The 26,360-nt window shown below is 41.3% G+C and overlaps 1 protein-coding gene and 1 long non-coding RNA gene across 2 annotated transcripts in view; one reads left to right on the forward strand and one right to left on the reverse strand.

Moving 5' to 3' along the window:
• Positions 1 to 6,668: 6,668 nt before the first annotated feature.
• The window catches only part of LOC142827111 (uncharacterized), a 34,999-nt gene continuing 15,307 nt past the window's right edge, over positions 6,669 to 26,360 (forward strand). The window contains exon 1 of the long non-coding RNA XR_012901541.1: positions 6,669 to 8,611. This is a non-coding gene — a long non-coding RNA (uncharacterized LOC142827111). The remainder of the gene's footprint in view (positions 8,612 to 26,360) is intronic.
• The window catches only part of DLGAP1 (DLG associated protein 1), a 597,103-nt gene continuing 592,168 nt past the window's right edge, over positions 21,426 to 26,360 (reverse strand). The window contains exons 12-13 of the mRNA XM_075920931.1: positions 25,796 to 25,948; positions 21,426 to 22,824 (exon numbers count right to left, since the gene is read on the reverse strand). Of these exons, the coding sequence (XP_075777046.1) occupies positions 22,615 to 22,824; positions 25,796 to 25,948 (363 nt within the window). The 3' untranslated portion in view covers positions 21,426 to 22,614. The remainder of the gene's footprint in view (positions 22,825 to 25,795; positions 25,949 to 26,360) is intronic.

A 26,360-nucleotide genomic window follows, 5' to 3' on the forward strand; every position in this document is an offset into this window, starting at 1 on the left:
CATAATTTAAAGACACTATGCGCTGAGGAGTTTATTATTTTGTTTGTAGGTAACAAATGTGATTCATGTTGAAATGTCCACCAGTGTAATCTCAAAAGGGATTTTATTTACTTTTTGCTATAAATTACTCCCAGTAAGCTCTGGGAAAACTTAACAGACTGGAATAGTTGTCATGAAGTCACTACAATGGAACTAAGATGACTTCAGAACAAAACGATGGAGATAAATTTGGGATATCAAATGGAGCTAAAGTTTAAAACTGAACAAGAGCCCAAGTAACTAATGTGAGAGCCTGTGAGGAGAAGTGTGCCGGTCACTCAGCCTTGAGAGAACAAAAGGAAAGTTTATTTCTGAAAATACTGTTGGCTACAAAGTTTAAAAATAAAATTGGGAAAAAAAAGTGAGCTGACTGAAGCAGCTTTGACATTTTTGCTGCTGGAATAACAGGTGATAAGGCTAATTAAAATGAAAGTGTTAACTGTGAAACCTCTGCCTAAATTCAAGAGGCACAACCAGGATGACATTTCACACTGCTCACAGAACCCAGGTAGAGAAGGAGAGGACATAACACTGTTATTCACCACATTTAAATAGAGAACAATAATGTATCTGCTGTTGGAACAGAGTAAGTGACCTGAGAGACATTACAGACATTATGCCAATAAAACGTTAACTCATAAATTGTTCAAAATCCAAGACAACTTTATTGCTGACTATCTAGTGACCAGTTTGAGTAACTATGGACACAGTCTCATCTACTGGGCAAATATGATGAAACTAGACTCAGGAATCTAAGTTGGGCAGGTGGTGCCCCAGCTGCTGCTGTACTCTTCAGTTTAGTTTGGTGCACAGGCCTGGGAGTTTGAAAGTATAGGCCAACTTCATGTGCTGAAGGAAGCTAGGGTGACCGTCAGTGCTGCCCTCTCTTGTTGGTGCTGAGAGTCATTCTCATTCCACTTTCAGCATCCTTCCCTTCTAACAAGCTGCAAGAGGATGGTGGAACTAGGGACTGATATAACTCGCTCCAGGAAGACAGAGCATCTTGTCAGGCTCCTGGTGGCACTCAGCTTCTGGAGTGCTGTCTGTGCACTAGCACAGCATGACTTGATCTGGGAGATCTAGGAGTAAGTGTAGTGAGTACCGTATTTCATGGTAAGAGGTTTGAAGGAGAAGGAAATCAGGACTTGGGATCTGTAGGGAGAACAAGCAGATAGGAGTGGGGAGCATAAACGGAATACGTATGGCCTGGAGAGAGGAAAAGAACTCCCAATGTATGTGTATGAGTATTATTTATACTTCTCAAGATGGGGTATTACTCAGATTATTGTTGTGTCTTAGCATTCTGTGTTGGCTTTCTGCAGATGCTCTAACAATATTTAGAGATTAGTGTGCAATTCTTTTAAGATCCATATAAATTTTTTCTTCTGACATTCTAAGGATCATGTAATCCTGCATGTATTATGTTTGTCAGCTTTTTGCCTTTGTTTTTGCTAGAGATCAGGCCCACAACCACAGCAGATGTTCCTGGTTCAGAATGTTACTTGTTTTAAGTCTGTTTACTGAGTTCCCAAGTTCCTACATCTTCATCCTGTTTCACTGGCTTAGCTAGATCTTTGCCTGTAGCTCCAGTATTAGATTAAAATTAAAGAGCTTAGATTACCCACTCGCTAGTGCAATGTCATATAATCCTGGCCCCATTCTAGACATGACATAATAATTACATTCATGCATGCTGTATCTTCTCCACTGTCCACTTGAATAGTCTGTTCCGTGTCATGACTAGGATTTCCTCAAAATAAGGACTTCAAGCATTATCCAAAATGCTGCTGGGTATGTTGCAAACTCAAAACTCAGACTCGCTGTACCCACAAAGGCTTGTATGAGGCTCACATGAAATTTAGGATTTCATGGTATTTCAGTTTGAAATTAGATGTCAATCAACTGTTTTGCTCGTCTTACACACTGAGATTTGGAGTTCATTAGGGTTGTGGTTTTGTCACCTCCAAGCATTCAAAAGTCAGGAGAATTTCTCCTCTTCTGCCCCCAAATCATGAGATTGGTTTAAGAATCATTTAAAAAAAATTGAATCTTCCTTTTTTCATTTCTCTTCTATTTTTTTTATAGTCCAAGTCACATGATCAAGTTTTTCTCCCCATCTGTAAGGTCTAGAGGTTTACTTTGTTCTTTAGAAGGAAGCTGAGATTCTTGCAATCACATGACTCCGGAACTCGGGTTTAGGGGAATTCCCTTCACATACACAAAATATTGCAAGATTTACCAACCAGTTATCAGAGTTTGCAGCATTGACTTGCAAACCAATGGGGATATAAACTCAAGCCAGAGTTTATATTATCTCCTGTGAAGTAAAAGTGTGGGGCTGCACATAATTAGGTTATGCATATATAGCAGTGTTCTGTGGAGAGCCCTGTTTAAAAGGCTTGCACAGTCTGGGTCAGATTTACTGTGAAAATCAGACTTGTCCCACTAGCTAATCCCATGCTCAGAGGGTGTGCAGAGTTGCTGCCACCCTTCTTTGGCATTCCCACCCAGATCCTGCAAACCTTGTCTCACATGGAACAGGGGATTACTCACCTGTGTAAAGTTTGTTTTGGTGATTCCATAGGAGAGCAAGGCTGATTGGTTTCTGAGAGGATTGATTGAATTTGGTTGTTGGATGGTCTGGCCACTCCTCCATAACCCTTTGGGGTTGCCTCTGCTCCTTGGCTGGTCCTTTTCCAAGAAGGCTGATGCTACTTTTGGCCACTGCAATCTCTCCACCATTGTCCAAAGGCTTTCCATCACTGGGGCCCTATCCCTGGGTTTATGCCAGAAAAATCCAGTGTGAATACAGTCTGAAGCTGAACCTATTTCATATGCAAGCCAGGCAGGCCTGGGCTACACTATACAGTTAAGTTGTCATAATCTGCCTTATATTGACTTAGTAACGCCTGTGTCTACACTAACAAGTCTTGCGCATTGACATAATTTGCCTGCAACATTGACTTACTTATTCCTCCTCCAAGAGAGGATCACATTTAATTCAATATAGTTAGACTGACATCGTAGCACTGGGTCTTGGTGGTTTAGTGTGATTTAGGAGTGATTTTGCAGTCCAGAAAGAAAGTCCCAGCTTGCCACTTTCTGAACAGGTCTGTGTTTAAGATGCACATGATATCATGGACCTTTTCAGACCATTCCATGTTGATCTCAGCAAAATGTCCTCAGTGACTTACCAGAGCTTGCAACATCAGAGAAAAATATTCCTTTCTGTTCATGTATTCTTTGGCAAAGTGGTATTGTGAAAAAATAGGGATATGCATGCCATCTATCGCTTCAGTTAGGGATCCTCAGTGCATCGAAAAATATCCAGTGTCTCCTGCACATTGTCCAGAGTCACAACCCTACTTAGGAGAAGGCAATTAATAGCCCTATATACTTGAATCATAGCAACCCCAGGGGTACCAAAATGGGGGGTGTCAGAGGCTATAGTCCTGCCACTTTTAAAAAGTGAATGGGACTGCCCTGTTCACTTTTTGCCATAAGACCCCACCTCTTTCCCCTTGAGGCCCAACCCCCTGGCTCACAGCTGGTGGAGATCAGCCATGGACCTCAGACAGTTGTGGTCTGTGTTGGCTTTAGGCACATAGCGAACTGTCTCCATGTAGGTTCTGATGTATACATAGGCTTGGAAGCACGATCACCCACAGAATGAGGAGAGCATTACTACAGGATGACCACCACAGTCTAATTACTTTTTGATTCATGTGACTTATGGATCATAAAATTTGTTAACCGCGTCACTCTCAACCTCATTTGCAGCATCATACTTTTGTTACGCTATAGATGCAAAACTAGTTCCTGGTTTGTTTGGAGATTGAACCAATAATGTGTTGGGTATAGGATTTCAGAATTCTGAAAGTTTTAAGGAGGGGACGGAAATCTTTATGGTAATTTCCACCAACATCTGAATTTCAACCATGAGGTATTAATTAGTATTATAATTAAAGCTTGTGGTTGAATTCCATCTATTGCTAGGATAGAAGAAATCTGTTATTTTGACACATTCCAGCTAGGCTTTGTCAAATTGAAGTTGTGGTTGCTAGACACGTATTCACTGTCAAGATGGCAAATGTTGTGTAATTTCATTGAGTAAGCATTGAGCTATTTTGCCTGCCTCTGTTATTTCACTTCCCTTTCACGAGGGTTCTGATTGGCTGACCTTGTGTTACACCTCCCTTTATTTTTCCTTTTGTATGTGTGATACAATCATTTGGTTGAATACTCCCCCCTATCGTCCCTCTTTATTGTTTTATTTTTGAGTGCTTACATACTATTACATGCTGTAGTCTATTTAATAGTTTAGCATTTATTTTGCTATTTGTATTATTTTGAAAGTCATCTAATTGTGTTCTCACTAACAAAAAACAGCCAATCCCTATTTTGCTAGGAAGCAAACATAAACAACCCAGTGCTCTTATGGTGTGAAAGGTGATAGAGGAACACCAGTTTGCTCTTCTTAAACAACTTAAAACATGACTTTTTCTTTCAGCTTTTGTGCTACAACAAGGAACAGTTTAAAAACAAATGCTTTAAGAAGAGCTAGCGCTGGTAAAAATGCACTAAAAACTGTCAACTTTTATTTTGACCAACTGTTTAAAAGCTGGTTTGTAGCATCTTTGGTTTAAATAAAAAAATTCTTCCTCTGGATTGCTGAACTGCATGGCACATGTTTATTCTGTTGTGATTTGCAGCAGACAGATATGAACGCCTGCAATAAGGTATGCAATAGAAATGCCGGCACAAGCCTGACTGAAAGGTTAGTTCAGGTTAATGCTACTGATGTCAGCAAGTAGGTGCTGCTGTAATTCATGGTTCATTTTACCAGCAGATAGTTTCCATGCAGCTGAGGTGTTCTGAGCCATTTGCGGCGTAATTGTAACAAAGGGCTCCCTCAGAAATTTCCATCTTAGTTAGTTACACGTACAATGTTTGTTGGGTAAAATACTTCACTCCTATCAGAGATATCCATTTATTCCACGCCAACCCCCCACACTCTTCCTGGTGACAGATCTAGAAACCCTTTCACTACTTCCTCCAGCCCAGTCCCTCTTGATCCATTGTACTTCTTCATGCATAGCTTTTCCCTAGAGGATCTCGAAATAGCTGTGTCTTACCAGCAAGCCCGTTATTTCGGACTTGCTATTCCGATATCCCTGTAAATCTCATTCTATGAGGAACAAGGGACGTTTTGGAATAGCGCTTTATTTCAAAATTTGGTGCTGTGTAGACAGTGCCAAATGACGAAATAAGCTATTTTGAAATAGCATCGAAATAAGATATACAATTTGAGCTTCGCAAATTGCGTATCTTATTTTGAGTTACAGTGCAGTGTAGACGCAACCTCAGGGAATAAGTCCCTTTAGTTCTTTAAGTGGGTAGGCCTCCTTTGACTTCTGAAGACCTCTCTGACCTGGGAGATGGGAGGGGAAGGCCCAGCTTCCCCTCCTCCCTAGAGAGGGGGAGCAGGACTCTTTGGAGGTTGTGTGTGCATGCAGACTCTAGCTGCAGTAGCTGCAATAGACACAAGACTCCCTAGTTATTGCAATAGCATTTTGCTTCCGTATATTGCATGTGCTACTGAAGTGGCAGAGGCTGGTGTGAAGAATGCCATCCACCTACCTCAACAAATGGGAAACTCAAAGGGTGGGACTAGTGGTGATTTGGGTAAATGGGAGCGGGGAGAACACACATTGAGGGGATGCAATAGTGCCCCTCCCTTTCAGGGTCTCCAGCCACTAACTGGCTAATTTGGGCTTGGGGAAGAAGGGAGCTGATTGACTCCCTGCCCACCCCAGTCACTAATTTAAACCCCTGCCCAGCTCTCAGTCACAGGGAACTTTTTTATGCCCTGTTCTAGCAGTCACAGCTGTTCCAGCCTGTTACAGCGGTGCTTTGCAGAGGCTGCAGATCAGACCCATCACCTGTTTTGGGGTGAAAAAGGAATTTTTCTTCCTGTAGGCCAAATTGGCAGCAGCCAGGGAAGTTTTTTGCCTTTTTCCCAGTGTCCTGAAGAAGTTAAATAGGAACAGGATTAATAATTAATTAATAGTACTAGGTAAGGATGTTAGTTCATTGCAACTTATGGCTGGTTTCCCATTCAGGCACAAGGAAAGATTCCCAGAATTAAAATCCTTGGCATATTACTTGGTAGGCATTATGCTCACACAGAATAGGACAAGATCTTTTGATCTTTGTGTGCCCTGCTTTGAATACCCTTTGTACCCTCAGGGCTCGTCTACATTGCCCCTTTTCCGGAAGGGGCATGGTAATTTTTGAAATCGCAATAGGGAAATGCGCGGGGGATTTCAATATCCCCCGCGGCATTTAAATAAAAATGTCCGCCGCTTTTTTCCGGCTTTTAGAAAAGCCTGAAAAGAGCGTCTACACTGGCCCCGATCCTCCAGAAAAAGCGCCCTTTTCCGGAGGATCTTATTCCTACTTCAAAGGAATAAGATCCTCCGGAAAAGGGCGCTTTTTCCAGAGGATCGGGGCCAGTGTAGACGCTCTTTTCCGGCTTTTCTAAAAGCCGGAAAAAAGCGGCGGACATTTTTATTTAAATGCCGCGGGGGATATTTAAATCCCCCGCGCATTTCCCTATTGCGATTTCAAAAATTACCATGTCCCTTCCGGAAAAGGGGCCAATGTAGACGTAGCCTCATGGAATGGGTAGGACTCAGAAGAATGAGCTGAGTCCTAGGTAGGCTGAGGGGAATCTATCTCACATTATGGATTATATGGTAGATCCCCCGGAACCGCCACACTGGAACTACTTAAAATGCCTAGTAGGTAAGAATCTAGGTGACAGGGCAGGTAGCTCCCGGCCTGTGTTAAGTTTAGGCCACATCTACACTATAAAGTTTTGTTGCCAAAAACTGCCTTTGGGCAACAAAACAGTGAGAGTGTGCACACTGCAATGGGACTTTTGTCAGGAAAAATTTCCAGTTTTGGTGACAAAAAGCTTCCATCCCTACAAGATACTTTTTCTAGCCCCTCTCTTCCCCCTTTATTGCCAGTGTAGAGACTGCTATTTGTTTTGTCCATAGAACTGGCTTCTGCCAGTATCCCACAATGCCTTCCCTGATGGCTCTGCTCAATGTTTTGACCTCTACTGCCCTGCAGGCATGCACTCCTCCCTTTCAAAGCTCCAGGAAGTATCTGACAGCTGATTGAGCTGCTCCAGTTGGAGAAGGAACAAAGATGAAATCATTTGGACTGCCTTGCACTAGGAATACAGCAGCAGGCAGACTGCTGCTGCAGAATGAAGGGGACAAGCTGCTATGCTGCTTTGACATTCCTCAACACCGAGAGCTCACAGAGATGTTCATGATGCCACTTTCGGCAGCTGAGATGTCAGAGGGAATCCCAAGTTGCACAGCTCCTCCTTCCCACAATACTGCACTCTGGGATACTTGTCCACGGTGCATCGCTCACACTGTTTATGATGTGGGATGTGATCTGCTGACAGAAGGAGCAAGTGTGAACAACCTCTGTCGATTTTTTAATCTATTTTGCCACCTCTACAATGGAGGTTAGGTCAGCTTAATTATTATGCTAAGGGCTGTGAATTTTTTAATCTAACTTTTCAGAGTAGACCAGGCCTGAGTCTATCCTTGAACTTTGCTGGCATAGCCCTCCCCCCCCCCCCCCACTGATTCAGCCTGGGAATCAACATGGGTCATTTCCATACCTGAGCACCAACAAAAATTTAGCCCATGGCACATTACTTAATTTTTGCATTTGCTAGGAAAGGCCCTGCTGTATCTCATCCATGTGGGAAAAAATACCACAACATTTTGAGAGGCACACTTATTGATAATAATTAACCTGGGGGGATTTATCGTGTGTGGGTTTCAGTCCTTTAAAATATAATCAGTAATTACTGCATCAATAAATGCTGTTGCGAGTTGAACAAAAAGTCATTAAAGTCCATGGGGGTAGCTGCCGCTCTTCAGTTAAGATGATTCAGACTAGAGTCCGTTATTGCTTCATAAAGGTGCTTAACTATTTTTTACAGCTAAGGCTCATCATCACCAAAATATCTATATCTATCTGTCTGTCTCTCTCTCCCATGTAGGGCTAGATCCTCTAGTCCAAAAGTAAATAGGTAATATCAGTTCTGGAGACCAAATCCTAACAGTTTGCAGGTAAATGAGTTGGATTGTTGTATTACTGTGACAGGGTGCCCATTGTTGCTACTGTTTTTCTTACTGCTGATGCCTATAGTGATTCACGGTCCAATTGTACAGTCATTACTCAAATTGGTGAGCATTTAGAGGAGTAATTCAATTATGTCAATAGGATTACTCCCACTGAGTAAGGCTTGTGCATTTTGGTCCCTTGACTGCATTTTTATCCTGGGTATTGCTGATTTTGTGTTTGCGTTTAAATCCTCATGACTTGTTGACATTTGGGGATTTTTGCACTTAGGTGGGTGTATGTGATGGTAACAGACAAAACAATTTCACTGAGAACCTTGAGAGCAGACAAGGCTGCGTGGAAGATTGAACGCGGACAGAAGCTTAACAATAACATGCTAGCAGCACAGATCCAGGTCAGAGAGCTTTGGTTCCCTTTTTGAGATTGATGAAATTTCTCCCTCACCAGTGTTTTAAAAGTAAGACTGTTAAAAATGTGGAGAGCTGAGTTGGGTTTATAATGGGCAACCTGGCCGCTGCTGTATTCAAAACTGCAGTTACATAACAGCTCAAGTGCAGATCCAGTTTGTGCTAAAACTGTGAAAAATAAAGTTATTTGGTGTACAAACTCATGTACTTGCCACTGAACTGTTCACTTTTTGTTTGCACTTTAACCATCCTATGAATCTTGTCAGAAGACCAATGCTAATCAGACTATATTCTTATTTATTTAGTCTTAATTTCTCTTCCCAGCCCTTTTGTGCCTGAGGGTAGATTGTCGGTTCTATTGCTCCTTCAATAGCTAATTATTTGTTACCTTCATGCACTATGCAGAAATGTAGACACCATTCATTATATATACAAGCAGCCGCTAAACTTAAAAGAAAAAGCCGGTACTCAGGGTAGCGCTTACTTTTATTTCCCTGTTAATCATTGAAGTTACATATAATCTATGTCTGATGTAGATTACTACTTCTTGTGCTATACTACAGTAATTAAAAATGCAATAACTAAAAAAAAGTTTGGCACAGAGCTTTTCACTAAAAAAGGAACAAGAACTTTGCAGTCACATGCCAACAATGAAACTATATTCCAAATTGTCAGCTGCTGCTCACTCGTCTCTCATGTGTAAAGATACCTGAGTGTGTCTTTAGAAATCAGTGTTATGTCTGTGTTTGACAACATTGCAGTGTTTATTGGTGATCCCTGAAGGACAAAGCTGGCAGAGCTCAGCACTTTTGGATGAGCTCCCTGGTCTCTGGTTTCCCTAAGGGGAAGTGGTAGAAACAACCCTATATCAGGCAGTATGATGTGTGTGCGAGCAAAGTACATGCCGCGATGGTTAGGGGCTGAAACATTAACCAGACCTTGGGAAATTGTCTGTAGTTGCCATTTCATGTCCTCAGTAGCACATTTGAAAACAGGGAACAAGAAACATCATATTACTGTGTGAGGAGAGGGCACAGCAATGTTTGCACAAGGCAGCTGGATCTACTTTGGTAGCACATAGAAGTGTCTATGTACGAACAGCAGTAATTAAAAAGCTTGTTCTTTCCTGTAGCAGGAGACATGTCAGTTGCTGAGATTCTCTTGAGTCAGAGATTCTGGCTTTTGGCTCATAGGCACAAACTATACTTGATTTTGTGGGGTTTCTTATGCTTTACACGAGCCCCTGCTTTGATAAACATAGCTCACCTCCATGTGGAAACCTCACCCTTTTAACCCTTCTTTTTAAACTAACCGAAGCTTCCAGAGATCAAGAACAAAGATACAGAAAACCACCAAACACCAGTTGAATGCAAAGATGTTGTAATCATCTTACTACTCCTTAAGCTCAAATTACATAGCTTTTTGAAACCAGTAAACAGCTTTTGTTGCCAGCGTAGGTGACAGTATATAAATCTTAGGTGCACACTTGGGAAAAACAAGCCTTTTGCAACTTCGCTTTTGAACTTTGAAACTGTTGTGTTCAGCTGATCTATGGCAGTATTCAGCTGGGCAACGCAAGTGCCCACATATCACTCCAAAAGTGCTCTCCCCAGTTGGAGGCGATCCAACACATCTGTAAACACAGACACTACTGTAGAAATTATTGTTCTCATTACAAAGACTCACACCTTCAGTGGGGTGCTCACATTCTGCTTACACTCAGCTCCTTGGCCATGGACCATAAAGTCTCCTGGGGTTCCTATATTGCCTACACATATAGGCTGTGTCTACACTGGGCCACTTATTCCAGAAAATCAGCCGCTTTTCCGGAATAAGCTGCGAACTGTCTACACTGGCCCTTGAATTTCCGGAAAAGCAATGATGCTCTACTGTACAAAATCTGCCACTATTCCAGAAAAGCTATTCTGCTCCCGCTCGGGAATAAGTCCTTATTCCGGAACACTGTTCCGGAAAAGGGCCAGTGTAGACAGCCCAGTAGTCTTTTCCGGAAAAAAGCCCCGATCGCGAAAATGACGCTCGGAGCTCTTTTCCGGAAAAGCGTGTCTACATTGGCCACGGATGCTTTTCCAGAAAAGCAGCCTGCCAATGTAGACTCTCCTTTTCCGGAAATACTTATAACGAAAACTATTCTGTTTTAAGCATTTCCGGAAATTCATGCCAGTGTAGACACAGCCACACAGTTTGCAAGGTTGTTTTCAATGCAGCATTTGCTTGAATGGAACACTATGGAATTTTAATTCTGTTCTGTTGAAAAGTATGGTCTTGGCCACTAATGTGATGAGACAAAATATGATTATGTTGTGAGCATGGTCTGGTCATAGTCTTCTTACCATGCTCATAAAAGGGTGACTGGATTTGCACTGCTGTAGATAAATATTGATAGGAATAAAGTCATCAGACCTTTGAGGGCAGCAAGAGCGGGGAGGATGGGTACGTTATCTGCATATGATGCTATAGAAGGTTTATATGGAGATGCTATATGGAGGGAGGGGATAGCATGAATGTTAAAAATGTCATTTGCCATGTTGCGCTCAGGACTTATACTAGTGGGCCAGGAAGAAGCACGTAGCCAGATTCTCCATTCTATTGCTGTAAATACAGGCTGAATGGAATAAGCCCCCCTTCACAGAAACATGCAACTTGCTGGAAATCAAAGTTAGGAAGTTGCTTGAATGGTATTTGTACCAGGACCTAAGTTATGATATCCTTATTTAAGATCAGTAATTTCTGGTCCCAGCTATATTGAATTATTGCTACTTGGAAGTTGTATAGTTAAAGTGTAACTTGAAGCAGTTTCTCAATTAGCATGACAGACTAGGGATGTCAAGACAGTGAATAGTCATGTAACTCCACAAAATAGTGTCCTTTACATAATTATTCGTAAGTCCCTGAGGGGCGGGGCCAGCAGTCAGTGTGCTCTAGCCCCACTCCCAGGAAGCCCCCTGCCACCCTATGTTACTGACTCTCTATCAGAGGCATTAATGCAGGGTGGCAGCAGCCTCTGTCTGCGGGGGCTCAAGCTCCCTGTGGACAGAGGCTGTGTCGGCATCTCATGGAGCAGCTTCCATCAGCAGTAGTGGGGTGGGAGGGCGGACAGGTGGCTTTGTGGATCCGGCCTGTGAGGAGAGCCTGTGAGCTGATTCCCCATGTGTGTTAGCTCCCACCTGCCCCCACCCCCATGCTGTTGTCTCTGACAGAGAGACAGCAGTGTGTGTGGGGTGGGGGGTGGGGGGGGGGGAGGAGTGGGCAGTGTGCAGAAGCTGATATGCCTGGGGATCTAGCTTGAAAGCTCGCCTGCTCCCCTCACTTTCTGCACTGTTGCCTCTCTATCAGAGGCAGCAGTGCTGGGGTAGGGGTAGGGGCAGCTCCACCACTCCAGTGCATAGACTTATCAGATAATGGACAACTCCTTTACATCCCTAGTTTACAGAAATGTTGGTGGTGCCCAGAGTCTGCATCTTCATTCCCTCCCCCACACAACCTTCCCACCACATACCTGAGGCTCTGAGAAGGAGTTTGGGCAGGTTGGGGAGCAGGCTATAGGATGGAGTTTGGGTTCAGGGTAGGATTCAGGGGGCTTGGGTGCAGAGTGAGGTCTGTGTGCAGGCTCTGGGATGGAGTCTGGGTACAGTCTCTCAGAAGGAGTTTGGGAGCTGGAGGGGGAGGGAGTTTGGTGTCAGGATGGAGGGCTTGGGGGAGAGGGTGCAGGATCTGGAGGGAGTGGTGTGCAGAAGGGGTTCGGATACAAGATGCCACACATACACAGAGGCACCCCCTCTGGCAATAGCTCTGGTAATAGGGGGAGAAAGGGTCTCCCGCTGTCCCTATGCATTCCCCCCACTCCACCCCAGTCCTTCAGGCCCCTTGCCACCTCGTATGCTCTCCCTGTTGCATGGAGATGCTGTTACTCTCCCCTGAGCCACAGGGACACACATGCTGGCAGCTCTGGGGAATGAGTGACCAGCAGCCATTGTAACTCTGCTGTGCTGTTGGTGGTGGAACCAGGGGCAGATGACAATTTTGCAGGGCCCAGGGCAGCACAATTCGTGGGGCCCCATTTGACACGCCGCATGTGTGGGGCTTCTTGAAGTGCGGGGCCCAGGGCAGCTGCCCCACTCGCCCTGCCCTATACCTGCCCCTGGGTGGAACCTTGGGGTGTTTTAAGTCACCTGGGGGCAGTAGATGGGGCCAAATAGTATGCGAGGTGGCAAGGGAACTGGGAGACGCAAAGGGCAGGGACCACAGCCAGACTGCATGTTTTGGTGTAGCATGTCTCCAGGCCAAGAATATTCCTGGTGCTGGGGGCACCACGAGCCCATGTAACTCTCCCACCCTATGATTCTGTGAACCTCAGTAGTTCTCAAACCATGCGTCACTTGCAGACCAATCAGCACACAGTTGTGACCTATGTGATGTCCTCACGGCCATACAGCTAGAGTGATTGCAACCCATAGAGTGCTACATATACAGTTCACAATCTACTATATATTTTAGAGAGTTTGTCTGTCTGTCTGTCTGTCTGTTCAAGAATGCCTCCTAAATAGTAAAAGCTAGGACCAGCAAATTCAGTATATGGCTAACTCTTATCATAACTTAAATCAAGATAAAGGATTGGTTATGCCAGGAAAATGGGATGTGTCTGGACTGAGACTGCTTCTTATAAAACCATACAGAAAAGAGACCAAATCACAAGACACGTGAAAGGGGTTTCCTGGGGATGTGCTCCCCACTGTCCGGGACTGTCCCAGCCCTGAGCCTCCCATCCCTTAGGCATCCTTCAAGGACGATGGGTTGGCTGAAACTCTTCCCCTCTCTATTCATACAGGAACATTGCTGGCTATTCCCCTTCATCAGGGAGTGAGGGGAAAGTGCTGTTTGCTGCATTCCTCACTCTGGTTGGGGAGTGCAGGGGGCAGATGAACCTTAATCTGCCCCAGCTCGGGGACATGAACTTCTCCCCTGACTGTGCCAACTGGAGCTCCAGTGGCCATGGCGAGGCACTTCTCACCTGGCCCCAAGCTGCTGTGATGAAAGGGCTGGGGTTGTGCTCTTTCCTCAGGTCAGCTTGAATACTGAAGCCCTCATCCTCAGCTCCACCCCAGAGCAATGACTTAAACAAGAACAAAAATTAATTGAGTAAGGGTGTGTCTACATTGCACCGTAGCTCGAAATAAGATACACAATTTGAACTACGTAAATTGTGTATCTTATTTCGATCTTACTTTGAGATAGTTTATTTCCAGTGCTGGACCGAGCCATACTTGCGCCCCGGGCAGCGGGCGCGTGGCGCATGCGCTGCCTTGCTCCCGGGCGTGCGGTGCTGAAACACATTCTTGGGAAAGGAGTAAAACAGAACATTACATCCCTGGGTAAAAGGTTCAAGGAGCTTAAGGACTACCTGCAGTTAAAGCCCAATGGTGGCAAACATTTAGGCCACAAATGAAATGGATGTATATACCAGTGCCAAACTTAACAGTACTCTTGTTATCCATTCTCTGCCTCTCTCCTTCCCCTGTCAGCATGCTGCTCCCTTCCCAAATCTGTCATTAGAAGCTGTCTCCTTCAGCCACTCATATCAATGGCATCACTTCCCGCAATTCTAGCTGCCCATTTGGCTTCTGGCACCAGCCCTGCAATTGAACCTGGTTGCATCATAACCCTGAGGTACTTAATTTATGGTCCATCACTGGTACCAGTTTCCCCATCCAATGTCAATTAGTCAATATAGGAATTAGGCAGCCCATCCTCCGGCTTATTATATACCATGAATCTAGGACACATGAAGCTTGGCAATCACTTGCCATCATTGTCTATAGACTAACAAATGACTCAATATTTTTCTCTAAAAGGTGGAAAACTTTTCTTCCTAAGCTATCCCCAAAACTGTTGTGTATTCCATCACTGACGATCATGCCAAAAAAACAAAACAAACAAACCCACACCCACACACACCACAACCACCAGATTAAAATGGTATTAGAGGAGAAATTTATGAGCAGACTAAACCTTCCACCAAGCACTCTGCTTTTAAAAGCTCTCACTCATTTGTTTACTTAGGTTTTATAAAATAAAAAGGGAATGGTTTCAGCTATGCTGCAAGAACTGGAGTAGTTCATGATCGCTCACTTTCTCATGCAGTTACCTCAGGCAGCTTTTCTGAGACTTAGTAAAAATAAAATTGTAAAAAGTAGGCCACATTATTTCAAAGCCAAAATATTGATACAGGACTCCCACTAGGTCTCTCTCCAGAGTTCAAGGAGGGCCACGTCTCTACTTACCTGAGAATATATGTGCTGGCAATTGATTTCCAGGGTTCGATTTAGAAGGTCTAGTAAAGACCCGCAAAATCAAATGTTGAGGGAGCCCCCATTGGCACTGGTACTCCTCACTGTTGCAAGGAGTAAGGGAAGTCGACGGGAGTGTTTCTCCTGTCAACCTCCCACTGTGAAGACGGCGCCAGTCTTGGCTTAAGGTAAGTCACTCCATCTATGTTATTTATGTAGCTATAGTTGCACACCTTAAGCTGACCTTCCCCCTGCAGCGTAGACCTGGCCTGAGAGAAGGAACTGTACAAGTTAATTCTTCCTTAGTTAAAATAAATGAGTGCATAGCAATCTATAATACACGATGACAGACTGTAAATAGTTCTTCCTTATTTACCAATCAGTTCCCCTTGTTATAATGTTATGATCACCAAAAAGGTACTTCAGCAGAGATTTCACCCAAGTGACTTTTCTTATGCTGTGTGGTTTTACATGTGATATACTTTGCCTACTCATTGCATTCTGGCCTGCTCCTTTTCTTCCTCTCAAGGCCCATTCCTTTCCCTGAACATTTGTCATTTCATCCATGTACTTTCCACAGAATGGCAACCTCTGAGAGGCCGTATTGTTCGAATCCTCAAGAGGATCTAAAACTCTCAGCTATTTCTCTCTCAATGGAGCTGTGGCAAAGCCCATAATTGCTTCCTTTCTGTTTGGATAAAAAAGGCACCCAGCCATGGGGATTGTTCCTTCCTGGGTAAGAAAATGGAGGCCTCACTATGAGTCATGCACAGCAGCTTGTGTCAGTTCCACAGCTCAATTTTCCCACCTGGTTTTGCTGGGTGGAGCTAACTCACTAAAGTCAGGATTTACCTGACAGGGCAGCACAATAGATAATAATTTTGCATTGGCAGAGGGATTAACACAATGACCTAATAAAGCTTTTCTGTCTCTAATTTCTATATTTATATGGTTACTGGACCAATGAAGAGAACCATGAAAACACTATTACCAGGAAGCCTAGTTCCTTTCCTTGGCTCTTTGTCTTTTGTAGACTGTACATGTGCCTCACAGAGAAATATAAGACCTGTTATATTAATTTGTATTAGTGAGAGACTGTTGACTGAAGATCTGTCCTATGCGTGGGAAAGTCTGACTGTTCGCTGAACATGCCAATCACGTCATGATTAGTAGCTGAAATCCAAACAACTCTTGTTGAATAAAATAATAGCATATACCTTTTTTGCTATGCGCAATATCTGAGCAAGAACACAGATGGCAACTGTGAAGCTACTCCTATCTGCATAAAAGCAGCTGAGAGAGAATGTATTTGTGTTGCCTGTGGTGGGTGCTTGGAAGGACATTTTTTTTAATGTGTTGCAGCGTGGCATGTACACTCACACACACACACAGTCATTTTATTATGAGTTCTGGCATTTGAGAGTTTTTTTGTAATGCAACTGGTGTGCTATTTGTGAAGCAGAGGTTTTTTTCCTAGCCAAGGTGCATTTTTACTAACTGAACAGTTGCACTGACCCATGACTTGGTATACCGGCTCGGGTAATTTACTCTTTGTAAGTGGTTGTTACCTCATCCATTTTCTTTCAAACATCTTGAGGAGGAAGGACAGGATGCTGTGCTGTGTTGACTGAACATCACCAAGCTTAGTTACAATATACAAGGAAGCTACGGGTGCCAGTTTTCACTCATCGTTGTTCCTATTTACAGTGCATCACAGTGCACAATTACTCATAAAACTCAATAACTACAGACTTTTGCCTTGATTAAGGCCACGTCACTTTTTTTCTGAGAGAAACGTGTGACTGCTCCAAACAATTAAGCAAAAACCAAAGAATTCAGTGATAAAGGCCAGGGATGTGCTGATTTTAATATTAATATTTTAATATTTATTTTAATAATTCATATTTAATATTGTAATTAGGGTCTCTTATCAAATGTATTAACCTATAGACTGTACAGGGGGGTCCTCGCTATAAGTCTCCCCGGTATACATCTGTTCCACACTAAAGTTGTTGACGTTTGTAGAAACTGATGCATTATAAAGCCTCCCATTCCCCACTATAAGTAGTGCAAAACATTCCCCCCAATTTGCTTAAATGGAAGCCAGCTGCGGGAAAAAAATTCCCCACTTTACGTTGTTTCGCTATAAGTCCAAGTTTTTTTTGAATGTATCTTGGACTTATAGCGAGGACCCCTGAACTACCCTGCTGTATACTTGGTGGCTGTGTCTACAGTCCTTCCGGAAAAGGGATGCTAATGAAGCACTTTGGAATAGGCAAATCCATGGGGGATTTAAATATCCGCCGCGGTATTTGCATTAACATGGCTGCCGCTTTTTTCCAGCTTGGAGATAAGCCGGAGAAAAGCGCCAGTCTAGACGTGAATCTCCGGAAAATAAAGCCTTTTCCGGAGGATCTCTTATTCCTACTTCAAGCCTTTTCCAGAAGGGATGCCAGTGTAGACACAGCCGGGGAGTGTATGCTCACACAGATGATGAGTGAGGCAGCAGGATTCTATTATTTTGCTGTTTAGTGTAAAGAATAATGCATTCCTAGACTCATAACCAAAGAGGAAGCCAATAGTGTTTGGCAAATAACTTGATATTAAGCCATGCTTGCAGGAAATAATCCTAACTTGGTCTTGAAAAATAGACCAATTGTATTGTTAGCACAAGTGTTCACCTTGATTAATCAAGAGGGTGGGGTAGAGGGTAAAGACCTTGCTAAAGGGATTGCTACATTATTCCTCTGGAAAACATATTGAAAATATCTGCTATTTGGTACGTTCTGGTCCATTTTGAATGAAAAAAAAAATCTACTTCAAAAGGATTTTTAATGAACCCTAGGGATATCACCTCTAGTTCAGACAGTTTAGTTGTATCCAGAAAGGACTGAATTCTGCAAAGAACGGGAAATTCTCTCTGGCTACGTCTACACTGTGGCAGTTTTTCAGAAGAGGAAATGTAAATGGAGCGCTCATTTGCAAATCTTGTGCTCTCATTTGTATACTCTCTTCTGATCCTTTTTGCGGAAGAGGTTTTTGTGATAAAAAGCCCTGTATAGACGGGGCCATTTGTCGGAAAACCCCCGTTTTGTATAAGATCCCTTCTTCCTCAAAAAATGAGGTTTACAGGTTTACAGTGTTATTTTGAAATAACTTAGTCCGTGTCTACACACTAGGCAGTTATTTTGAAATAATGTTGACATACTGTCAAGATGGATGACTTCTTACTCTGACTCCTGCTGTAACCCTCATTGTATGAAGAGTAAGGGATGTCGGAAGAAAAGTGCTCTGTTTTGAAATAAGTGCTGTGTAGATGCTCCCGATATCAAAATAAGCTACACAATTGATGTAGCTCATTTTGTGTGGCTTATTTCGAGTTAAGCCCTGCTGTGTAGACACACCCATACAGAACACATGAGGTTAGCAAGTTAATACTGAGTGCGGGTGACAAATTTAAATGTAATTGGCTTAGCTAATATAAGGTATGGTAAATTGTGAGCTACAGGTAAAATAATTACCCTCAATATACTGACTCCACATCCTGATTTATTTTAAAATGTTGGCATTCAGTTGTATTGTTATGAAATAGAGATGATAGGGTTACAGTTCAGATGGGCATTGCTTTAAGATGTATAGAATGTCTTTGTCACATATACTGGACAAAATTCATTCTGGTGTACAGATTCCACTGAAAGGAATTCAGCTGTACTTGCTTATTCCAATTTGTCTCACCACAGTTTAGCCACAAGTGAAGGTATTTACAACATGAAGGAACCCAGTGTGGTGAAAAATGAACATATGGCTTGCCCTCATTTCAGTGAATGCAATAGTAGAACTTCTGTCATCTTCATGGGGCTTAACCCCTTGTAGCTTTGCCTTTAAAATATTTCTAAAGAGCCAGGCCTTGATCCTGGTAACACTTACGTTAGTGAGTAACTTAATATAAATATTTCCAGTGAGCTCATTGGGACTCTTCATGTGAATTGAGTTGCCCATGCAAAGTCTTTGTAGGATCAGCATCTAAATCTGCAAATAGTTAACAGTAGCATTCTGGTGGTTATGCGTAATGCGTTTATACTTGACCACATCAAATAAATCATTTTTACAGTTGTGGGATTGTGAATTTGCATTGAAAACACACAGCTCTTACAAGCAGTGCATTAATTATTTTATTAATTTGTTTTTTTACATTGTGGGAAACGTTCGACTATTTACATTTTTCTGTCCACACACAAACTAGATAGATAATCCTATGAAAACCCAATTCATAAAGCCATAAAAATGCTCTCCATCCCTCCATCTAAAGGCTTTCAATTTTGGTGCCTTTTCTCCAAATGAAAAACACTTTTAAAATCACATTTAGGAATGCAGGTAGGCCAGTGATTTACATTCCAGTTATTATTTAAAATATGCATTAAAACTTTTTTCTTTAAAAAAGAAACAAATTCACAAAGATAAAATTTAAATTAAAGTGATAGTGCACATCAGAACATTAAGGGTAGTACACCAATAAATAAACGTGAAGTATATTACAAATAAGTTATTTCTATTTACCTTTTCAAATATTAAAAATCTTTAATCCATTTCTTCATCACTCTTTACAAAAAGATTATGAGAATTTTATGGAAACATCTGCAAAAAATATAATAAATACTATTTTTTAAACTTCCAATGCAGGAGACAAAAACAACCTTTTTTCTTTTAAATTTTCTACCAAGGAAATAAAAAGCAACAATTTTGTACCAAGTTTACCAGAATATAGTCATTTTTAGTTTACACTTGGGTAGATTAGAATAAAAAATAAATAGTTACACAAAAATAAATGATAACGTATGTCTGTGGTGGTATGGAATGAGTCAGGTGAATAACTAATGGCCTCTGAGGGGGCAGAAGTAGTTTTCTGGCCCATATTTACCTGTTTCTAAATTGGGTGTACACTTCACATTTTGCAGTTAAAGTTAGGTAAATGTTATAATGGCCTGTCCACAGTCATTAAGAACCAGCAGACATTGAGCTAAGAATCGATTAATTTAAAATACATACCAAAATATCATATGATATACAAATATGATTCATAATGTACAAGACTAACGTCTTCCATTTTCTTTGTCTTCCATTTTTCTAGCCACTTCTCAAGCTAAGTCTTAATTCTTCTTTCAGAAAACTTCAAATCAAACTGAAATGTAGTTGTGAATGTGAATCCTCACCTGAACGTTGCTTTGTACATCTTAGTACAAATGAGGTCCAAATAATTTGTAATACTTAATGTGCCCATTTGAGATATGACCAGAAGTGGCAGTAGGCACTATATATACTGCAAACATTGTAATCTGTCATTGCTGCTAAAAGTTAAAGGAAGTGGGTTCTTTTCAAAACTAGCAAATACACTGGTATTCAAATGCTTATAGGGCCAACCTTTCAAAGCTCCCTTAACATGAAGCACTCAGTTGGGTTACATTGGATTTCTGGTCACTCTAGTTAAAAGTCTTTTAAATATTAAATTATTAGCCCTTATCTTGTAAACCACAGCAGTAAATATTTGTGCCCTGTTTATAAAGACATAGCTCAGAGATCAATGGCTTCAAGAGGTAGCAAATTCTCAAGTGGCTTTACAATGTTTTCATGAAACTATTTGGTGGTGCCAGAACCTTTTACCACTCCTAAATTTCTTGAAGGAATTTAAATTAGCACCTGGCTATGTTACATTAAAAGAAGCTGTCTGTCATGATCTTAGATGTATATTTTTAGAAAGCCGTTACCTTTCTGATGGGAATTTCAAACGCTTTAAGATTTGAGCTACACAATTAAGTCTACCACGCACTGGAATTTCCACGGCTGGAATGTTCATACTGTTTAAAGAATAAGAGCCTTTACAGCCAACTTTGATTGGATGCAAAGTCCACATTAGCTACCACTTGGTAGACTCCGCCACTGTACTATTTTCAGATTAGAGAGAAAATCTCTTCCTTTCTTGTAAGGGTCACAGCCTGCCACATGCTATTTGGATGTCCAAGTGAGAGAAGAGATCACAGGAAGAACCAGAGGGCAGGATTCTAATTTTGAGCTCAAGAGCACTAATAACGAGGAATGATGACTATGCCAAAAGACACACAACACTCCCAAAAGGGCATGGTCTGCTGATGATGGAGGATGGCCAGGTGGGCTCAGCCAACTAATGTTGCCTTCTGCAGCATGTGCCAGCTGTTCCATTTTCAGTGACATACTCAAGATATGTCCTGGCACAGTGGTTACCGCTGATAATGCACAGCCAAATACCTTCCTCCATCAGTCCAACATCACACAGCAAGGGCACGATTTTACCCTAAGTATCAAATAAACTGAAGACTAGGAAATGCATATTGTGTTTTCAAAAGCTAGTGTAGTGAACAAATATAGGCTCATTATATCCCACTGCTTGTGAAAAATCCTCATTTTTGAAAAACTGGGTATTTTATATTTTTAAAAAAGAGACTAAAGGAGAAACTTACTTCCAGTTATAAACCAGCTGATAGAAGCAGTCTAACCTGAAGCATACAACCAGCTGCGTATAAAACAAAATTCTTGCTTTGAAAAACATAATGGAGTCCATGTACAGTATTTCAATAACAAGGGTGGATAGGTGTGAAATCTGATAGTTTCACCAGGATTAAGACGTCAACAAAACCAAGCTTTTTTTTTCTTCTTTTCTTTTTTTAAAATCAATATAATTCATACAATACAATACAATAGGAATTGACAATACAGTACCATTTATAAAATTCTTAATACTTTGACAAAAAAGTCCCTTTTTATAATATCTTCAACCATCATTTCTTCTTATCTCCTTTCTTTTTGCCCTTTTATTGCCTTTCAAAATAGATGATTTCCCCGGAAGATCGAATTTACAATCTTCTGCTGATCAGAATGTTTAGTGGTGATTGATGAAATACAAATGAGGCAGTTTGTGCAGCTGTGAGTGTGCAGGTGTCTTTTCACAGGATCTTTTCTGTACTTCACCAACTCACCTACAGGATTTACTTCTCTCTCCTTTTCCACCACAGCACAGCTATCTTTCTCCCTGCCTTGCCCTTTGTGACTTCTTAAATTCAGGTGCGATATGATTCTGTGGGTAGAATAAAGTGCGCCATCTGCTTAAAAAATAATTAGTAATAAAAAGGGAATCCGAGCCATAGCTTCTTTAATCTTTAATGAGGAAGACGGCAGAGTCCCAAAGGATCATCCTGCATTACTGAATTTCCAAAATACTCTATAGTTTTATATTGCTGTACACCAGGTAACAGACTAACTTTAGATAAACTAAAGATCATGAATGAGTTAAATGGTGTATTTACTATACAGGTGTATGTGTGTGTGTGTGTGTGTGTGTGTTCTGTATTTATTTCTTAAACAGAAAGAAGGGTTGCACTCTCTTACATGAGGCAAGGTGGCAGCATCAATACATGTGACAAAGCAGAATAATGACATGGGCAAACCTTTAAAAAGCAAGGGTTATTAGAGGACATCTCTTGGAGGATTGACAGCTACACCACAAAAGTGGAATTCATTGGGATCATTGGGATTATGGAGAGGGAGAGAGAGAAAGAAAGAAAGAAAGAGAAATACAAATACTTAATGGTGGTTCTGAGCAGGGACCTAGAGGAGCAGATTATACAAGAGACTTGTCTTGCCAGTGAAGTCCTCCTTCATAGCCTGGTCTGAGCTTCGGGGATGTAAATCTCAATGCTTTCAGCGCTCTCAGTGGCTGAATTCTGGCGGACAGATGCGGCTCGTTTGGCAGCCATCAGCCGTTTCCGGGCCTCTTGACGCTGTGAGCTTTCCAGAGAACGTTCCCGTATGAGTGGCACCTGACCTTTCGCTGGCTTCTTTGGCACTGGAGGAGGGACCCTTCTCTCCTGATCAAAGCAGAAGGTTAATGACATTATACAGCTTCTCAGGGAAAGCTTGGAAAAACTAGAATAGGTCAGTAGTTAGAACACACATTTTACCTAAGGTTTGTTAGTTCTTATCTGCATTTTTTTCTTCATTGAACTGGCTTTTGTATTCAAGGGTTCATAAAAATAATGTAAGTTTAAAGCAAAGGGTAGTATTGATAGCAGTGCTAGTTCTCCACAGGTACGGTGTGTATTACACGCCTGGCGCTGACAGGGCCGAAGCTCCCATAGCTAACCACTTAACTGCGGTTCCCATTGGGGAATCCAGACTCCTCGTCCTGGTGCCAGGGATTAGAAAGGAGAGCATCTTAAACAGAACTTTGTACCACTATTTTAAGCTAATACAGTTTCATAAACCTAATGTAGAAATTCTACTACGTAATTAAAAAAACCCAACTCCTATCAAACTTTCAGGGTTTGTTAATAAAATTAATTTACTATAGCAGCAATCTGTGTTACAGAAGTGAAATACACAAATGACCTTGTCCCTTACACACAGTACATACATAGCACTAAATGGGCTTACAACACTGAGATTCAACGGATATATATCACACAGTAAACGTAATGTAAACTAGAGGCTCGGAGTTAGCATACCATAGTTAAGAATAAAAAAAACATGTGCTTAGTGGTGGCCAATCTTGGTAATAGCTCAAATAATCCATACTTTTCACGTCTCACTAGAAAAATTATTAAAATTTAGCACCATGCTGAATGAGCGTTAGGAATGACAATAAACTTAAAAAACAGGTGGGAATTTAAAAAAAAAATCATCGAGAACATACACTAATCATCACTTTGGCAGCCAAAGATACATGGTTAACAAAGAGAAAATGTATATAAGGATGACGGCTTTAGAAAAAGTGCGTAGTCAGCTCTGAATTTCAGGCGACTGTAAAGTTTTTGTCAAGTCAATGTAGATGCCATTACATTCCCTTCCAGTTGTGAACATGGTTTCTGAGAGTAGGGCTTTTATTACTACAAAGATTCCATTCTAGTTTTTAGTGTGCTCTCATGTTGATCACAACAGCCTTTGTTACTTGAAGGTACCTAGTTACACATATTTACACTTTGCTTTTTCTTCTACATCTAAAGACTAATCTATACTGCTTAACAAGGGTCCAATGAGGGTGGAGGTGAGTTTGGGATAAGGGAGGAGAGAGGCAAATGCAAACAATAATTCCACAGAAAGGTTTCATCCTTTCTTTCTAAATAAGGAGATGAAGAGTTTAATTGAAAGCACAGTCAAATGAAGCAGGAACAAAGTCAGTGTAATTCTTTAAAGCACATAACCTCTACCTTCCTATTGTAAGGTTGTAAAATACATATGATCCTTTCTTTAATATGGTTTCACTTTTTTAACCCGATTGTCTTCCTTTTTTGGGGAATTCCTTGCAATGTTTTCAAGGAAAATGAAAGGGACAATTTTGGAAACTGTCTTGTCTTCATGCTGGAGATCGGACACTTTCCTTGGCATTAGAAGCTAATGAAAATTGTACATTGGCACGTGCACACATGTGTATGTGAAGTTTAACAGCTTCTTCTCAAGAAAGACATATTAAAAATAACTAACCTGACTTCTATATCTTGACCTTGGAAAACAAGTATTGGCCATCCCTGATAAAACACTAACAGTTATTCCTCTGATGGTTTGAGATTAACCTATAATATGGAACTCCTAATTCAGGAACAAAGGACCTTATTTTTTTCTCTTGTTTGGAGGGAATAGGATGCTAACAAAAATCTATTTCAAACCTTCCTGCTGAAAGAGTTGTGGAAATTTGTTTTATTATTTGTCCAAAAGAAAATGTCACTTTTGCTTGTCAGCAACAAGATGGGTTACCCAGATGAGCGAGGGTATAGTCTTTTGTCTGTAAATGCTGCCTGTCTTGCTCCCTTGCCTTTTTGGTATACGTTATATCCCTACCTATATGTGATATTTATCAGCCTGTGCCTGAGCCTGATGAGGCTAATGGAAACTTAGCTGTAGAGTTGGCTGGCAGCAGGAGCACAACAGACTGGAAGCTCCTCTGGACATAGATCTGGCTCGAAGTGTTTTCTGTAAGGTTTCTAGCACATTCATGGGTTCTATAAAGTAATATATTGTGATAACAATAGATTTGGAGACCTGTACAGGGGCTTACCCAATGTGCTGTTTGATCAGCTCATCAGCTGTCCTGATGGTGAGGATTACAAATAAGAACATGTGTCAAACCAGAATGAAAAGAGGAGTGTGGCTCATCTTTGGAATCCTGGTAAATGTCTTTATGACAATTATTGAAAACTCTGTTAAAAACATTTACCACTGCTACAAATAATTTCCGGCCTCTCTTGGGAAAATGATATTTACCAGCAAAATTGACCTGATTACAAGAACTTCCATTAAAAAATACAAAAGAAAAACAAACAAAAAATGATATGGAAGATTACCGTGCAACTTTTCTGAAGTGTATTTTTAGCTCTGTATGACAGCAGTTGGTTTAGCACCGTACTTAGGATCTGGTTACCAAAGTCAGTGATGATTACAGTACTTCTCTAGTTTTCTCAGTAACAAAACCTAAAGTGTGCAAGTAAACTGAATTCTTCCTATATGCAATAATATGCACCATAAATGTGATTTATTTAAATTAAAGAATCAATATATTTGGCAGTTCCAACGGCTGATCATCTAGTATGATTCAATGTAAAGTTTAACAAAGTACTACATTCTCATTATCCAATTCACAAAGACAGATTTGGTTTTAAAATATGCCTGAAACATATTACAGATAATATCCCAGATGATTATTATGTAAACATTGCCATTACAGTGAAATTAAACTGATATGAGCGTCACTGCACATTTTCAACATCTGTACACAGAGGACTATTTAATTTGTCCAGTATTTGTGCAGGGTTTTAAATGAAGCATACAAAATCTACATTGTTCTACCTTCTTGTCATGAGGATCCATCTGTTTCCAATTATTGGCCTTTAACTGATGAAGTTCATCAAATTTCATACTAATATTTTCTATGGATAACTGGAGCATATCCCAAAACCCTGCTAAATCCTGGGAGGTCGGTCTTGGATGTGCATTAGGATTCTGTACAATAGAAGAAAAAATATTTTGGCTTTAGTATCTTTTAATGTAAAGCATTTGTACAAATATCTATGCACGGCACCAGCAAAGCACTTTACTTAGATTCAATTAATCAATGAGATACTTTGAAAAAGTTAACAGAAACAAGAAAGCACGCTCCTTATTAATATTTTTACTTATAAAGATTTAGGGCTAAATTCTGATAGGTGTGTCCCAGAAAACCTGTGCTTTCCCCTGAAGTCAGTGGCTTCAATTTGCTTTACCAACGTCCTTCTGTAACAGGAGCCACAAAGAGACATTCTTCAGCACAGCCAAGGGGTCTATCATGGATGAAATCCTGCAATGAAATCAATGGCAAGACTCCCGTTGACTTCACTAGTATCAGGATTTCATTCCATGTTTCTGCATGTGCATC

Source organism: Pelodiscus sinensis, chromosome 2, assembly GCF_049634645.1.
Source record: "Pelodiscus sinensis isolate JC-2024 chromosome 2, ASM4963464v1, whole genome shotgun sequence".
In the NCBI taxonomy this organism is placed as follows: Eukaryota; Metazoa; Chordata; order Testudines; family Trionychidae; genus Pelodiscus; species Pelodiscus sinensis.